We start from the raw sequence: 17013 nt of genomic DNA, 5'->3' as shown, positions 1-17013 counted from the left end.
GACCAGCTCTGCTGTCTTCCTGCTAAAAGACAACCTGAGCGAGGAGGAGAGGCAGCTGTGGACGTCTCTGGGTCCCAACTGGACGCTCCCGCGGTCAGTACCAACAACCACTTGGTCAGCCAGTGTAATAGCGGAATACATATTAGATAATATCAAATATATTCAGTAAAAAAATAAAAGAATCCAGTTCTACTTGGCTGACCTGGCTTCTCCTGAGATAATTAATTATACTCATTCCTTCAAAGTAAGATCGCATTTTCTTGTGTAAGTATTTCTGACTTATCTTATTGGATTATTGAATCCACAGTTAACCAACGTGGAGATATCTATTATTGTTAGAAAATGGAATCTAAATGTAAAGGTTGGTATTAGCTGTTCACACTGTCAAGTAAAACCCAAGTGCATCAAGGACCAATGCAGTGTCTCTGTGTGCTCTCTCAGCTCTCAGCTCAGAGGGCCTGTAGCTCCCTACACTCCTGTGTTTTTGGACGGCTGGAAGCCGGAGGCCTCGAGGGCAGACGGGCAGGTTTGGGAGGATCCGATCGAGTCACAGCACAAACATGAAGCCCTCCAGGTAAAGCAAGTGGCATGGCATACCTGGCCGTGATGTGGGTTGGACATTGGCTCCATTCATGGTGTGTCACAAGAGAGGAGCATTTGAAATATGTGTGTGTGTGTGTGTGTGTGTGTGTAAAAGTACAACACGGGGGGTGAGCGTAATTACAGACACACAATAATACGTAAATACCAAGTACAATAAACACTGGAGATGAACTTTCCTGTAAAGTTGCCTCAGTGTACCTCTGTATACAGTGGATATTTATCAAAGGCCTTGTATTCCCATGCTGTCAACAGTTTTTTGGCATAATGATTATTAACGGTGCTCCCATTGCGACTTGAAATGACTGTTGAAAGAGGTATTTTTGCTGATGAATGCACTTGGAATTTTGGGAGAATATTTTGACTCATCTTTACACTTTGGGTTTTTCTTTTGTAAGCTTGCTCGTACTCAGGTAACTGTCAAAGCTCTTGCTCTACAAGCTGTGTGTATGAGTATTTTATTTTGTTAACCACCCCCAACCCTCTACATAATAACCCTTTATACTTGCCTCTCTGCCCTGTTAATGCTTGTGTCTGTATATTCATGAATGTCCATCTCGTTTTAACCCACAGCACCAACTGTGTCCTCCAGACACCGATGAAACGTAGGTCACCTTTAAGAAGCAACTCAATCAGCTGCTGCAGTTTCCCCTCCGACCCCATGATAACAGTGTCGCTCTCCTTTCCTCTCAGAGACGGCAGCACACTCCCACCAGAATCTGAGAGAATCTACAGCTGCATGTATGACTTCATAGCCAGGAACAGCAGTGAGCTCTCAGTGCAGCAAGGGGAGACACTAGAGGTAATGAGGTCAAGTAGTACACAGTAAGAACGTGTACACGGTGCATTCAGGTACCCATCATGAAGCATGACACACCCAAAGGTACGCTGACTGACAGCAACTCCTCCGTCCGACAGGTGATCGAGTCGTCCAAGCGCTGGTGGAAGTGTCGTAATCGGTTCGACCAGATCGGATTTGTTCCCTTCAATATCCTGGATCCCTTGGCCCACATAGACAGCCCCGTCACCAATAAACCCCCCAGTGTAAGACGCACAAACACACACGGCTCACACAAGCCACAGGGGTGTGCTCTCACCTGTACACACCTGCGTGAATTCAACTGTGGTTTTGTCATTCCTGCAGGCTCCAGCGCCACCTCCCCTCGCCAAGTCTTTCTCTGCAGTCCCACCCAGCTCTCCCACTTCGCACCAGGCCCCCACCCACTCGCCCCAGCGCCCATACAGTCAGCATATACCATCTGGACAGGACCAAGACAAACAAGGTATCAGACTATTGTGTAGGAGGTGTGGCGCATGAATGCTGTGAAAAGGTGGATTGAATATGGGGTGCTGAAATGTCCTTAGAGTCTCGGACCTGGCGCAGATATTGTCTGAGTCAGAGATAAAAAAAAGCACAAACTGTCAAGTACACCAAAAAGCTACACATTGACATGTGCTTAATTATGTCACTTTTAATCTTCCCAGTGATGTTGATGAATGACGAGCTGCTCCAGCGACTGACCAATGGAAAGACCAATCTGAACAAACCGCTGGTCATCCCTCGCTCCTCAGAGACCTCCGTGCCTCTGGACTACCACTCTCCTCCAGACGAGGTAGCCGAGTGGCTCCAAGGGAAGGGCTTCAGTGAACCGTGAGTGACCTCATTACTGTTGACTGCTGACCAGATTCACCACATGATGTTTACGCGCTGGGAGTTCTCCAAGCACAATGTTATCGGTTCATCAAAAGATCAACATCAGTGACCTCCTACCTTTTAAGACTGAAACACCTAGAAAAAGGAAATAAGAATAAGAGAAGAGTTTACGTTTTCTTTGGAGTCATTTGTCCTTTTTGTCCCTCAGGGCGGTGACATGTTTGGGAGTGCTGACAGGTGCCCAGCTCTTCTCCCTCAACAAGGAGGAGCTACGAGCTGTGATTCCAGAGGAGGGCGCCAGAGTCTACAGTCAACTCGCTGTACAGAGATCACTGCTGGAGGCGAGTTCAAAAACAATTATGGCTTTATTTTCTATCAAAGTTAACCAATTACAAAATGATTGAGGAAGCTCAGAACACATTTGACAGCTGAAGAAGCAAGTCACTATTTGAGGGTGTGTAGAGATTTCAACCAGAATAAAGTAGTTGGAAAATGAACTCAAGAGCTGATTCTACATCCATTTAATGTGTTTCTGTAAGTGCTACTTGTTGACTGGAAAAACAAATGGCACGAAAACCTTTTTTCACTGAAACCAACTAGTTGATAATGTCAGATGCTTAAGCATGTAGAAATATAGATCTCTACATGACCACATAGAACTCTGGTCAATACAAATAGTGAGCCTTTTATCCCTCACCTGGTCTAATTTGCTTGTGCTATTTACAGGATGCCAGAAGGGCCACAGAGTTGGAGGCGGTCATGGAGAAACAGAAAATGAAGGTGGATCTGGAACTGGAGAGCAGCACATTGTGAGCAGCAGGCGTCTTCATCACGAAGACTTTCAGATGGAGGATTGTGTTCTTCCGGTAGTGCAGTCACCCGAGAGTGAACGCCTGAATTGTTAATTATATTCACGAGGGAACATGCGACAGTGACCATCTTGCTCTCAGGGCCATTATGACACGATTGAGTCATCTTAAAACTAAAGTATTTGGCAGCGAATCAGAAATGTGCAAATTAAATAGTTAAATTTGAGTTCACCATTTAATGCATGTTGTTTATTTGAAAGTGAATAGTTTTCTTCTGTCTCCTTTCTTTCTAGTAGGGAAGGACTAACTTAAGTGTATTTGTTTGTAGAATACTTGCCTAATAATTCAACCCTGACTAACATGCATTGACAAGACCATGGAAATTGAAATGGAGATTCTTTTTTAATTTTTATTGAGACTTTAAAGAAAGATTTCCAGCAGAACATAAACAGATGTGACTTCACACATTAGGTAAAGCAATGCATCCATTCAAATCTGTTTGCAATTATAAATCTATTCAGAGGAATTTGTCCAAATTGGACCAACACAAAGACTAATAAAAAAAGGTATGTACAGTTCTGGCATTGAACTTACAATGTATAATTTCTGAACCTACTGCTTCACATGCCGCCACGAATTTTGAAGTTACAATTGATCTTAAATAAAAGAAATCAAGATGGAATCAAAATATAAAAGAAGAACCGTGCCACCGATACAATTCAAAACAAGTTTACTTATACCGGCCAAACTCTCAATCAAATAGTTCCCTTCACTACCGGCAGCATAAGATAACAGTTGATTAGCCAAAAGAAGAAGTGGACAATGGGAAACACAAGGTTGATACGATACTAATATTCATAACTTTAACCTTTTGGTTTTGAATTGGGTTCCTAAAAATGTAACCGGGCTTTAGCGAACTAAGTACGGGACCAAGGAAAAATGTGGACAGATATTCGGGAACTGCACTCCTGCAGTTTATCAGGAGCTGGTGAAAAATCTTCAGAGGGAGATGGAAAAAAAAAAAAAAAAAAAAAAATACCTTATTGATGGGACGAGGCTCTTCAGACCACAACAATCAATCAGTCCAAAACATATTCAGATATAAGATATGCAGACAGATTTGGTATCCAAAGACCATCAGTTAATAATACTATGGATCACTTACACTTTTCTGTTTGTGTTTGCTTTATCTGTTGGACACATCGCGGGGTAGTTTACAACAAGACGCGTGTGTTAGATACAGACAGCCACCAAGTCACAGATGTGGGTATTACAATACACTCCACTACTGATCAACAACTAACTCCCCAACATTTTCAAATGAAATCTTCTGATATATATGTACGTGTACACTCTGGGTCGGATGCATACACTGTTAAAGCAAAGAAAGGAGGCAGGCGGGAGAATGGGTCAAGGCGATGACTGCGTGTGACATTAGGTTGTTATAAATGGACAGACAGGTGAGAGAGACGGGAGGAGGCAGTGTGGCGTGATGGATGGAGTTTGGTCCTCAGAGGTCCCCCACGTCCCTGTCGTCTGCGCGGCGGGAGTCTGACCTGCCGTTCATACCGTCCTTCCTGTCTCGCTCCCGTGACCCGTCTCTGGATGAGCGCTCTCGGTCCCTGGACGACCTGGGGGACAAGACGGGCCGAGATATTCAGTGTAGCACAAAAGCCAGGGTGTATTTGTAAAGAACCAAATCATAAGCTCAAACAGGATGAGTATTACTCAGTGATTATTTAAAATTCATGAGTGAACGGTTCCATTCTGTGGGGGCTTGGTTGTGTATTTACTTGTGTCTGGAGCTCTGCTCGTGGTTGTGACGGTGTCCTCTGCTGCGAGAGCGGGATCGGCTGCGATGCCTTCTCTTCCTCTCCCTGGAGCGCGAGTGCGAGCGGCGCTTTTCTCGTGATGCGGAGCGCGAGCGCTTCCTTCTGCGGTCACGAGAACGGGACCTGACCCAAAACAACGGACACCACTTGAGCTACGATTTACCTTCGATACTGATCGATTTCAACTGTGGATTCATGGAGCGACTTCCTCACCTTTTATGCTCTCTGCTCCGTGATCGGGTCCTATGAAATAATCGGATACAAAACCACAAGTTGAAACAAGTTAAAAACATTCACTTCAAACAACAAATAAACTCCCATAAATGTCTGCACTCACCTCTTCTTCATCTTTTCCTCTTTCTCCCTCTCTTCTCGTCTCTTTAAGCGCTCCTGGTTCCTTTTCTCCTGCTTTTCGACCACAGTTTTCTGATCAAAATAAAAACGCATCGCCAATTAGAGGCGAAACCATCCGTCTCCAAACCTCAGGACGGTTTATGGCCCATTTCTTCTTTGGTGTGTTTTCTAGTACATGGTAGGACAGACTTGCACATACCTTTAGTAGGTCCAGTTTCTCTCTGATCTGGATGAAGCCCAGATGAAGCTTCCCACCAAAATGATCAGCCAAACGACGGTCATTGTCATGGAGACCCAGGTAAGCGGAGCACACCTCGCACACCCGCAGCTTCTGCTGCTGAAAGCTGGAGGCTGGCATGGAGTTCCTGTACTCTTCCTGAGGAGACGGAAAAGGAAAAAGAGATGCATTTAAGGATAAAATGGAATTATTAATACATGGAACAGCAGCACATCATCCTTCGCTGGAAGCACCTCCCAAGTACTTCTTCCTCACCTCTGCATCCTTCTTCTTAGTGCGGACCTTCTCGACTTCCTGCAGGACCTTCTGGGCCTCGTCGACGTTGCCCTCCGCTCCAAGCTGCTCCGCCTTGGCCAGGAGCTTCCCTATTTCTTCATTCAGCTCATGAACCTTCTCTGCCTGCGAGCAGCGGAAACAACACAATTGACCTCCATCTTTCCCAAAACACTGTTATAGCAAGCTACATGCTGCATCTTGTGTCACTAACCTTTGCTGCCACCTCAGCACTGATCTCTTCCTGAGTCTCAGCCAGGCGCTTCTTGGCCAATTCTGTCCTCCGGTCGCAGTCGGCAATGAAGGACTCCAGGTGATCCACCGCCTTTTGGAAAGAGAAAATGTGTCCGCAAAGAAACCGACTTAAATATGTAACGTGGTAGATTTGAATACAGCCACAGAAATCTTTCAGGAGGCCTATGCTGATTTTCATCAATCATCTGATTAAGAGTGATGGACATAAACATGCATATGTTGTCTAAAACTGTCGTTTCGTGGCTGCAACTCAACCATTGTAGCATCATTAACAAGGGCAACAAAAAGTACATTGTCACACAAGTTGTTAAAAATAGCCAACTTTGCCGATATAAAAGATCGAGTTTGGATTTGGAAACTGTGGTTACGCTAAATGATGAACTACCGTCACTGGCTGTTAACCACTTGATTTTCATACTTAAAGCAACAGCAAGGTTATAGTTTTCTTCAAAGCCAAGACACCTAGAATTAATCTGTTTTTCTACAGCATTCTATAATCTGCACAACGGTATTATACCGTATACATATATATATACATACGTATATATACATACATACATACACATATATATATATATACACATACATACATATACATACATACATACATACATACATACATACACACACACACACACACACACACACACATTTATTTTGCAGGACAGCACTTACGTCAAGCTCAAAGAACAGATCTCTGTCCTTGGAAGCAATTTCATAATCTGCCCGAAGTGCCAGGTCATGGATCTTCGTGCACTCTCCCAGGTCCATACGCTATCACCAAAACACAAGCAGACATGACTCAAACTGCACAAACTCAGACATAATATCAAATGATTTAAGATTACATAGTTCAGTTTCTTTATTTCAGCATTATACTGATTTAATGTACTGGAGTAACTTTCAGTAGTCAGACCATGATTGCAGGCCACTTACAGTTCCAGACAGGATGTCATGTGGACAGCAGTTCAGAAGATGACTTTTGCAGACTCGCTCGTCAGTGAACTTGACCCTCTGTCGCGTCTCATCCCCTGAAACAGTCCAAAAAACGACCAGTGAGAAAGACCTCACATATTTGCTATCAGGGGCGAGGTCACCAGTGCTTTCATATACATGACTGTAATTGTACAACATGAAACGGGCAGATATGAGTCACTATAACTGCATTCAAGGATTCTGTACCCACCTAAATGAGTGAAAACCAATTATTTTATTTCTGATTGTCAAAGTGTTACAGACATTTCATTTGTATGACATTAACAACCAATAATAAATACTGTGTCTCCGCTGGACTGTTTATCATCCATTTATGTGTCAAGATTGAAGGCGTAAAAGTTACATGTGGCTCTGCATATGGAACTTCCTATTATTCTTGGTGCTTACCATACCCAAGCCTCAACAAAAACATGGCTATGTTAGAGCCTCAACTCAGTTTAACTTGTGATAAGGCTCAGTGTCTCCTCTGTAAAAGTGGAGCATCATGAGATTAAGCTAATAAGGACACAAAACAGGTAAATAAATATGAACTTGTATTTCAATTAACTTGTGTGAACAGGGGTACCTTGATTCTGTAATGTTTTCATGACACTTCAATGCATACGACTATACAGGGAAGATGTAAACATTTCAGACAAATGTTCCAGCCAAGCCTTTTACAAATACGAAACATTGAAAAGAAATTGAAAACAAAAGTATAAAAGAATTCCAAGGAAAAAAATTAGTTTATACACACTGCGATCTGCACCACATACTGTACCCTTCTGCATCTCCAAGACCTCAGCTGCAGAATTTTAAACCCGCTGTAGAAAAGTATAAATGGGCACAGTTTTCTTGACCATACCTGTAGTAAGAAGTTGGGAGTCATACACAAGTCAGATTGTAAATGATGTGTGCCAAGTTTGTTTGTTTTTCTTCTTCGATGATTGCTAAAATTGCCTTCTGAAAACTGAGAACTGCTCCTTTGGATTCTGCGCGATCAGACGTCTTAGCTCAAGCTGCATAAAACTACTGCAAATTGTAGTTCTAGTGCCACTGAAGATATACCCATTTGTGTGACTAAAAAAAAAAAAGGTTTAAAAAAAAAAGCTACAATAACTTCCGGAAGGCAAACAAATGGTTTGGATATTCATCATAACAGCTTTAAAAATTATGTGTGACTCACGGCTCGATGAACATGAGGATTTTCTGCAACTCCTTTGCAGATTGTTGTAGGCTGGCAAAGATACACTGAACCTTAATGAATAAAATAAAGGGGCCACAATTGTTCAGTTTGTATGCAACAAATGTATGGGAAGAATTTGATATCAATCTCATCACACATACACCCACAAACTCACAACACAAATTCATTATTACTGTTGAGATCAAATTATAAAATATAATCCACCGTTCCATTCAATCAACTGTCAGGATGAACCTCTGATTTATACAATAACAGGGCAGCACTAAGCTGTCACTTCTGCCCATGAAAATCAGACTCGACAGCTGGGTTACCTCTTAATGTTTGTATCCAAATTGCTGGAAGCAATTACTAAACTGGTATTTTAGCAAGTCAAAGTGCCTTGCTAAGGATAACAGCATTAATTTGTTTTTACAACAGATTTAGATTTGTATGGCTTAACCAAATATAGGTTAGTAGGTCACATAGATATCACTTTTAAATTAGATTATAATTCATTAAAATAACGAGAAGCATTGCAGCTCATTTTCGTAAAATCAAGTGCAAACTTAATGTACTTTTGCCTTACTTGAATATTACCATGGAATGCTACATTATGCTTCTACCAAGAGGAACATATTGTACTTTTTACTCCCTGCTGGAGTACTCTGACAGCTGGAGGTACAGATTGCTTAGCTGATCAAATTATGATCAACTTGCAATACAAAATGGTAATAATGTACTGCATATCAAGTGTTTTGCCTAATATGCAGGATTTCAGCATGATCTTGCTAATCATGCTTGGGGAGTTTTACTGTGGAAAGATTATGAACACAGGACCTTTGCTCGTCGTTGAGTATTTTTACTTTTAGAGATGAAAGTAGTTTCCAACACTAATGAGCTTCAGAGGACATCGATGCTAATAATCTTATACACCGGCCCTCTCACATTATGACGATGTCAAATCATCAAAAGTATTAGTTGAGTGACGTTAATACAGTTCATTAAGCCTGATACTAATTCAGCAATAACTGACAGGCCCTGTGAGACGCTTAGCATGGGGCTTCTTTATAGCTTATCAACTTTGACTTTTGTGAATGTAACGCAGTGGCGTTAACGCTATCCACCAAAACAGCAATAGTTTTTTTAATGAATGCCATGGATTGATAAATTGTTGTAGATCGTTCAAAGCTAGGTAGCATGGTAGCTAACTTAGCTAAAGCTAGAAATGTAGGTAATGCTGAAATAAAGAGAAAACTAAAACAGTGACTCACTATTTAAATCAACCTGATGTTTAATGGATACAAACATTAAATCCTCACGTTAATCCGTAGAATCTACTTGACTCTAATGTTACTGTATTTTACACAGCCCTCTGCAGTACTATATCCATTCATGCAGGTCTGCCATCACACACCAACACAAGCCAGACGCAGCAGTGGCTCCATCTTGGCTAGCTAGCTCAGCTAGCATGCAACAGCGACTCACCGTCCCTCGCTGTTCCCATGAGCTGGTCGAGCAACGCTCTCATTTGAGCTTGGGCAGACATTGTTGTGGGTCTTTCGTCGACAGCGCTATATAAAAGCGAGCAACTGCAAACAGCTCCTTAGTGTTTTTGTTAAGCTATTCGATTATATATTCGCCAAAGCATCACCTCTCGTCGCTTTTCTCTATTTGGTGGACTTGCCAGTTTCCGTTTGATATGAGGGAAATGACGACAGCGACAGGCCCTGTTTGAAAGTTTCGCTTAGCTTAACTAAGGGGATGGACGTTGAGTGAAAAAACCGACCAATGGATTTTATAATAAGAAACGACCAATTGTAACATTTGAGAACACGCGAATAAACCAATCAGAGCGACTTGAGCGAAAAATCGTCGGGCCGGCACATCCGGGTACTCCGAGGAAACTGCGAGGCCACGCCCCCTTTTGCAGCCATAGATCCCATAGATGTCCACGACACGAGAGTGTAAGACATGGATGATAAAATATAGGTTGGTTAATTCAGTATGTGTGGTACTTTATATTTACTTTTATGTGTTTATGTTTTGTTTGTTTTGGTGGAAATATTGCAAGTCTATTGTCTGATCCATACTCCGGAGCAGAAGGTGGCGGTAATGCACCAATAAGATCGATGCCAACTGATGTAAATCAGTCGAAGAAGAAAATGTCAAAGACGTGTGTTTGGATTGTAACTTTGACACGTTTGCATTTATTTGTTGTTAAACAAACGTTGACCCAACACGGTGGTCGTTAGTGTTCATCCGGACATCTATCACGCTACATATTTAAATGACAGATATCATGAGGCTTAGTTTTGTCAGTAAATAATCAACCTGTTCACAGCCAACTGTTTGATGTTCAGGCTGAAATTTAGTTGGAGACGACAGTATTATTGCAGCAGCCTCCCACTCAAGCAAGCTAAGCTAATGCATCTATCACAACATCATTGAGCACGGAAAGTGACTATTCACGTACAGCGTGTGAAAGCCTTGGTTTACCCGCGACACATGTTTCTGTATTTTCCCGTTTCTCTTTACACGAGACAGCGAGTTTTCTTTCATGGTGTCCGAGTCCCGAGAGGGGGCGGGGTTTTTACGATGATTCGTTGCCGGCCTGGTGACGTATGCTGGATGGCTGCAGTTTTGGCCCTGTTCTAACCTCTCAGGCAGCACGACTGTTGTCCCTGGTAGCTCCCCTATCCCTTATTTATATTTAGATTGAGTTTCGAGAATATTGGCCTTTTGCGTAGTTTCGTAGTTTGTTTATTTCACCTCTTTTGGGTCCATGGATCTTCAAAGTAGGCAGAAAATGGTCCACCTGAGAGAATACCTCAGGGCAAAAATATCACTGGTAAAAGTGGGCGTGCCTGGGATTTGTTTACGCAGCTGAGGGTGACAGGCAGCTCCGCTAGTGTGTGTCCCGGGCCTACTACCTGTAGTTAGCCTCACAAGTGACGACTAAAGACGATAGTGGAGAGTAAAGTAAGAATTGTATTTTGAGTCAGTGAAAATTCTTAATTTGAACGTCAAGTGGCGGGACTTTCGCGATAACCTTAGCCCGTAGTCCTTCTTCCGCAAGGCCTTTGTTCAACAAGTTAGCAAACTAACCAGATGTGAGCCGTGAACTTTCCAGACCAAAGCTCGCTAACAAGTAACGTTAACTATCCAGCATGGAAATACTCGGAGATTAAGTTACGTTGTTCTTGGGCTAACAGTTACTAAGCTAACATCGTAGCGTAAATGCTCGAATTTTTAAATAGTCTTGACAGCAAATTAGCTTGACGTTACGCAAGTTAGGTACTTACGAGTGGTAAGCCCGTGGCTGTACAACAAATAACAGGGTGTGCTCGCCTCGGTGATGGTGATTTGTCATTATGGGTTTGTTGTCATTGTGCTGAGAAATCTCTGTAGTCAGATCCACAAACAAAGTTTGATGCAGCAGAAATAACTGTATCAACACACACTGCTGCCTGCAGTATTCCTCCATGTGCTTTGACTTTTGTCTGTAATTATTGCTGGTTTTATTTGACACATGCAGGTTTGTAGTTTGCTCCACACTTGGACAGATACAGCAGCAACCTCTATGCCATAATAGGACTATTCACTGTGTAGTAAATACGCAGGGGTTTTGTCATGTACACGTTTATTTAAGACCAGCACCATATTGAGGTACGGTTCTTACCTTAAGTAAGCTCTTTTCCCCGTTTAATAGATCTGTGGGCCGGGTAATGCATTGAGGCAACAATGGAGACCACGGGCAGTGCCACTGAAGGCGACCCTCTGAAGAGGGGAGAGGACGGGGCAGAGACGGGAACAGTGCCATCAGCATCAGAGCTGAAGAAGAAGAGTTGTAAGGAAGTCTTGGGTTTTTCCAAACTGACCCATTGGCGAACTGCAGTCTTCTTCTTCTCCTTGTTCCTCTGCCTCACCATAGTGTTTGCCTTCTCATTCATCATCCCCTGCCCCGTCAGACCACAGTATCTCGTTAGCTGGAACAGGACTTTCTCTGAAGCAGGTGTGTAAGACTGTGCATTTCACTGCTTGGTGGTGTTGTATCGTTTGTGGGGCTTCACTACTTTTACCTCCCTCTCTGCCACAGTGACCTATGACTTCCTAGCTATTGAAGATGCGAGCAAAGACAAGGTGATGGATGTCCTGTTTGTCTTCAAAAACACAAGCAGTCTGAACAACTGTACTGACGCAGGTATAAAGTGTTCAATTCAATTTCATTTATTCATTAATCAGGAGGAAACGATGTGTAATTCAGAGACACTGTGTTTTTCAGGTCTTCCCTCGGCATGTGCGTTTGTGTTGGCAGTGGATGGGACCGATGGAGAGACGCTGTGGGAGCGCCCGCTGGCCCCCGAGTTCCACTGGGCCCAGTGTGGTCTGGATGAGGAGAAAGGCAGAACCTGGGACTGTCTGCTGGCCCATTCTGACCAACTCACAGCTGTCGACAAATACTCTGGTTGGTGACTCATTACTCTCTGTTATGTATACTATCGATTAAATCGCATTTTCACAATGTGCATTTGCGATACAGCTTTTGCAGATCTGTGCAATCATAGCAACAAAAATATTTTCAAATTCGTTGTAACAATTCAGGCAAGGATGTAAAGCAACTAAAATCAGATGCACTGAATCTGATCGAGTGTCCCCTTCCTGTGTGATGCGTCTACAGGTGACATCATGTGGCAGCACCCTCAGCCTCCCGGTCTGAACGGCACCGTGCCTGTTCTCATCGTCCCAGATCTGGATGGGGACAAGGTCAGCGATGTGGCTCTGGTGGCACATGACAACACACAGGTAACTACACCGGTGCTGTCATGCATTTATTTCCTTACTCTGCTCCTGGCGCACGGTGCAAGGAGCAGAGTCGCATTGTGTTTTTTGAGTTTTTCGTTTGACGATGATGATTTCTCACGTTGTATCTGCAGACTCAGCTGGCATTCCTCTCAGGGAACACAGGCGTCCAGATAGGCTCTACGGTGGTTCTCGACTCCACAGAGACGGCCAATCACCTTCTCCATCGCACTACGCAAGGTTCTTACTATGTGCTACTGCAAAAAGGTTCGTGTCTTAAACAAGCTTTGACATTATTCAGACCAGACCAGACCAGATCAGATCTGGTCTGATCTGGTCTGAAAAATGAGTGCTGCACTGCATTTCAATAGTTAAGATGTGTTAGAAATTAAAACTGCAGGTCCGTGAAAACTTAACTTCAAGGTCTAACACAACTGTTGTACATAGATATATACTGGATGTCCTATACACTTGATGGCAGCAGAGAGTAATCTTGTGCTCATTCACAGACACGGGCTTGTATGGACTGGCACTGTGGAAGATTGCTGCCAAGGCTAAAGCAGGGATGGAGATGGGCCTCAAGAAGGACAAACACTGGGAGAAGAATGCCAGCGCAACATCTGGCCTCGTGCCCGTCTACGAGTAAGAAGCAGAATACATTGGCCTTTTGGTTATCACTTCAACAACAGAGATTTCTCTCAACAGCACGCTGTCGTCGTGGCTTTAGCCAGAAACTTTTGCTCATTTATTTCTGCTTTGTAGATCTGATTCAGTGAGACAAGTGCTAAGAATAGGAGTAACGGGTGGTACACCCGACCTGCTGCTCGTGACTGGAAACGAGGTGGCGGTAGTTGACGGAAAACATTTGCAGCTACTGTGGAGATTCAGTACGAGCTCAATCCTCAGGTAACCCTTCAGTTAGATTTTTGTATTGTACATACCAATGACTGTTTCAGCACAATGCAAGATACGGTGTTTGGCTCGGACTCAAATTGTGTTGTCAGAAAAATCAGATCTGTAGATACATCCTGGTCATGTAAACTATATGAGGTCATTATAACCACGCTGGTTGAGTCAAATGAATCTTCTCCTCTGCGTTGACGTTCGTTCAGTGAGCCCTCCTTTGGCCACTTTAACAAAGACGACGTCCTCGATGTTGTGGTCGAGGAGGATATTGGCAACAACACAAAGAGGGTAAGACGTACCTAAATGTAACTTTCTGTCCAGCTTCTCTAATGCGGTGATGCATATCGAATCATGCATTCCCTGTACCACTGTCTGTGTGTTATGCAGGTAATGATTCTTGATGGGAAGTCCGGTGGTGTGCTGTGGGAAGTCAACCTTTTGGCCAGTCCGAACTCGCCGAGACCCGCCTCGATACACACCACCAACTCCTTCTCAGTCTTTATGTTTTGGGGCATGCTGCCCTCGGTGACCAACTCATCTGTAAGTACGCTGTCTTCATTAAAAAGATGCATGTTACCGGATTCTTACACTTAATGCTAATCAGACTCAAATGTTTCATTCCAGGAACCATTTGCAAGTGATCGACATTCTTACTTGCTCCACCCTCTCTATTCTAAAGTCCTCCTGCAGTCGACCACTGTCATGGACCACATCGTAGCATTTAAAGGTGCTCGTGATTTTCCTATGCTTTAATGAGGTGATATTGTCCTGTACCAACTTGTGAATGAGTGGTTGGAGGGATGGGGGAAACACGGGGTCCAGCTCTTTGTGTGACTGTGTTTGTGTCTCAGCCACTCTGTTGGAGAATGGACGCCACGCTGCCTACATCCTGCTGACAGGTCCTGGCACGGAGGGAGCTGAAGGCACCGTGGTCCTCAGCAAGCGAAAGCTGAAGCAGGACGTCCCAGACAGCAAAGTGTGCCCTATTGGTACCGGCGGAAGTACAGAGACCGATGAAGTCATCAGAGAGGCCTTCAATCGTCTCCGCTTCAGCGATTGGTGAAAGGACCAACTGTAAAATGAGTGTGTCCTCAGTGTTGAAACCATTTAGGCACAGCTGACTTTGTGGTGGCGTAATTAAAAACCAAAGTGTGTACACTAGCTATGACTTTCAAACTGCTGACAACCAAAAAAATCCTTTTGTGTTGAGAGACTCGGGTCGACTTGATTTGACGGAGCTCTTCCATTAATCTCCTTTGGACAAACTTGGCATTATCTGTTTTCAGACTTGACTGCATCCACACGATCACAAGTTTGATCCGACAATCGCACAGCATGTCTGCTCCTCTCCTGCTGATAAATCCATCAAGAGTTCCTGCCATGCAGTACTGTTTCTAGCACTTTCATGCATTAATGCTAAGCTCTTTTTTTTAATTGCAGAGGCTGGGTTATTATTTGAATCTATGCACCTTCATCATACTGGGCTTTGAACTCAGAAGGTGGTCGTTCAAAGTGTATTTTATTAAATGATAGCAGCCTAAAAGGCACAATCGTAGGGCTTTTCTCTTGGTATCTTTCCTAAAACCTGTGCAGTACAACAGACAGGTCTATGCTGAAACTTGAAATATGACAGAAACCCCACCAACCTTACACTGTGGTTACATTTTTAGGTACATTTTCTGTTTGTAGTCAATGGCACTGTCGATAATCAAGATGTATCCTTAACGTTTTTAATCCAAGATGCTGTACCTAGTGATGTTCTTGAATGCACACTGACTTAACCACTCAATGCTGTGTCTCAAAGGTTCTCATGATATTAAGTTACTGCTGTGGGTTTTATGTCAGTGATTTGTTTTAGTTTAAGTTAAAATGAGCTTCCTGTTTTTGCTGTACATTAGTGTTTTAAACCCGTGGGCCTTTTGTCAGAGCTGATGTTTCTCTCCCTGACTCTGTTTTTAGTTTGAGCAATATTAAACTATTTAAAAATAACTGCCTTTGTGTCATCTCAAATATGTTTTATTACAGGAGCAAATACAGTGAAAGTAGAAAATACCTGTGGAAAGTACACTGTTCGGCTCAGAATATTTTCTTGAGCCTGTATTCACCACCAGTGGACTTCAGGAAAAGAACAAGTTAAATACTTGACCAAACAAAAACTGCCGAATTAATAAATCCTTTAAAGACTAATTTTGTCATAAAAAAACAAGTTAGTCATTTGGCTTATCTTATGTCAAACACAAGGAAATACTTCCCAGTGACTTTCTGAACCCTGTGAAAACTGTCCTGTCAGTCTGAGGAATCGGACACTAACACATAAAAGCCACCAGCTCCACTGATGAGGACGTAATACAGTTGATAGGACTCATATACAGCATCGCTGCTGCCCCGAACGTGACCCGACTACTTCCTAGAAACACTTCCTGGTTTGGATACACTTTTTATTTCATCAGCTGAATGAAGACGTGTTACGCGCAGCTGCCTTTCCCGAATAAAACTCCAACAAAACCACCTGACAGAGCAGAACTAGTGACAACATGTTTCAATGATTAACTCAAATCACGCCTGCTGAATGCAGATTACTTCCGCCTTGTGAGACAAACATGAAATGAATCACCATTAAAAACAAACACCACGCTGCTGCTGTGTGGTGTCCCAGCTCATCACGTCACGTCGAGCAGACCCGTGTGGGTGGTCTGAGCTGTGATGGCTCGTCATTTCAATGTGACCTGCGTCCGCCATGCCAATATAAGACTGCACGACTGCAACATCACTGATACGCAGTGCGCGCGGGCGCGCTTATCACCCAGAAATGGGATGACCAGAGAGAAGAGGGGACCTTTCCAGGAAAGATCTAAGACTGCCATTCCCAAAGCTGCAAGGATGTAATCTTTGCAGCTAAATGTTTCACCTCCACCTTTCCTCTACCGATGCTCTGTCCTATAACTGATTAGTCATTCCTTACCAATTACATGAAATGTACAACAGCTTCTGCATTAAACTATCTCAGGATACATTTATGTGGCTCAGTTGTCCGCTATGTCTTGAACAGTATTAAATATTAACAGATCCCTTTGTGTTGGCTTGATTCAGAACAGTGTGGTGTCAAGTGAGGACAAACTTTTTTTTCGTTT

At 43.2% G+C, this 17013-nt stretch overlaps 3 protein-coding genes across 9 annotated transcripts in view; 2 read left to right on the top strand and 1 right to left on the bottom strand.

Annotated features, from left to right (window-relative positions):
• The window catches only part of eps8l1b (EPS8 signaling adaptor L1b), a 5980-nt gene extending 2691 nt beyond the window's left edge, over positions 1 to 3289 (top strand). Inside the window, exons 7-15 of the mRNA XM_079293598.1 lie at positions 1 to 93; positions 442 to 574; positions 1174 to 1205; positions 1294 to 1402; positions 1519 to 1644; positions 1745 to 1883; positions 2086 to 2251; positions 2463 to 2595; positions 2981 to 3289. The exon at positions 1 to 93 is cut by the window's left edge and continues 56 nt beyond it. Coding sequence (XP_079149724.1) covers positions 1 to 93; positions 442 to 574; positions 1174 to 1205; positions 1294 to 1402; positions 1519 to 1644; positions 1745 to 1883; positions 2086 to 2251; positions 2463 to 2595; positions 2981 to 3067 — 1018 coding nt within the window. The 3' untranslated portion in view covers positions 3068 to 3289. The remainder of the gene's footprint in view (positions 94 to 441; positions 575 to 1173; positions 1206 to 1293; positions 1403 to 1518; positions 1645 to 1744; positions 1884 to 2085; positions 2252 to 2462; positions 2596 to 2980) is intronic.
• A 123-nt stretch (positions 3290 to 3412) lies between these two features.
• Positions 3413 to 9857, bottom strand: luc7l (LUC7-like). Of its 6 annotated transcripts, none has more exons than XM_079293609.1 (12): positions 9662 to 9800; positions 8177 to 8247; positions 7748 to 7814; positions 6952 to 7046; positions 6691 to 6789; positions 5975 to 6085; positions 5743 to 5886; positions 5449 to 5625; positions 5233 to 5321; positions 5109 to 5138; positions 4857 to 5018; positions 3413 to 4694 (listed from the first exon to the last, which is right to left on the bottom strand). In XM_079293609.1, the coding sequence occupies exons 3-12, from the start codon at positions 7779 to 7781 to the stop codon at positions 4574 to 4576; spliced, it is 1062 nt and encodes a 353-aa protein (XP_079149735.1). In that variant the 5' UTR covers positions 7782 to 7814; positions 8177 to 8247; positions 9662 to 9800; the 3' UTR covers positions 3413 to 4573. The 6 variants fall into 6 exon arrangements, with proteins under 6 accessions (XP_079149735.1, XP_079149736.1, XP_079149733.1 ...); XM_079293610.1 differs by having other exon boundaries at positions 7772 to 7814; XM_079293607.1 differs by having other exon boundaries at positions 6952 to 7814.
• A 974-nt stretch (positions 9858 to 10831) lies between these two features.
• fam234a (family with sequence similarity 234 member A) lies at positions 10832 to 15863 on the top strand. 2 transcript variants are annotated; one of them, XM_079293597.1, is made up of 12 exons: positions 10832 to 10860; positions 11886 to 12188; positions 12273 to 12377; positions 12459 to 12641; positions 12855 to 12979; positions 13111 to 13243; positions 13486 to 13618; positions 13739 to 13882; positions 14089 to 14170; positions 14270 to 14422; positions 14507 to 14609; positions 14734 to 15863. In XM_079293597.1, exons 2-12 carry the CDS (start codon positions 11918 to 11920, stop codon positions 14943 to 14945), a joined length of 1644 nt encoding a protein of 547 aa, XP_079149723.1. In that variant the 5' UTR covers positions 10832 to 10860; positions 11886 to 11917; the 3' UTR covers positions 14946 to 15863. The 2 variants fall into 2 exon arrangements, with proteins under 2 accessions (XP_079149723.1, XP_079149722.1); XM_079293596.1 differs by lacking the exon at positions 10832 to 10860 and adding an exon at positions 11059 to 11155.
• The last annotated feature ends 1150 nt before the right edge of the window (positions 15864 to 17013 follow it).

This window comes from Melanostigma gelatinosum (genome assembly GCF_949748355.1).
Source record: "Melanostigma gelatinosum genome assembly, chromosome: 21".
NCBI lineage: Eukaryota > Metazoa > Chordata > Actinopteri > Perciformes > Zoarcidae > Melanostigma > Melanostigma gelatinosum.
The sequence above is the reverse complement of the archived record's forward strand: the minus strand, read 5'-3'. Positions and strand labels throughout refer to the sequence as shown.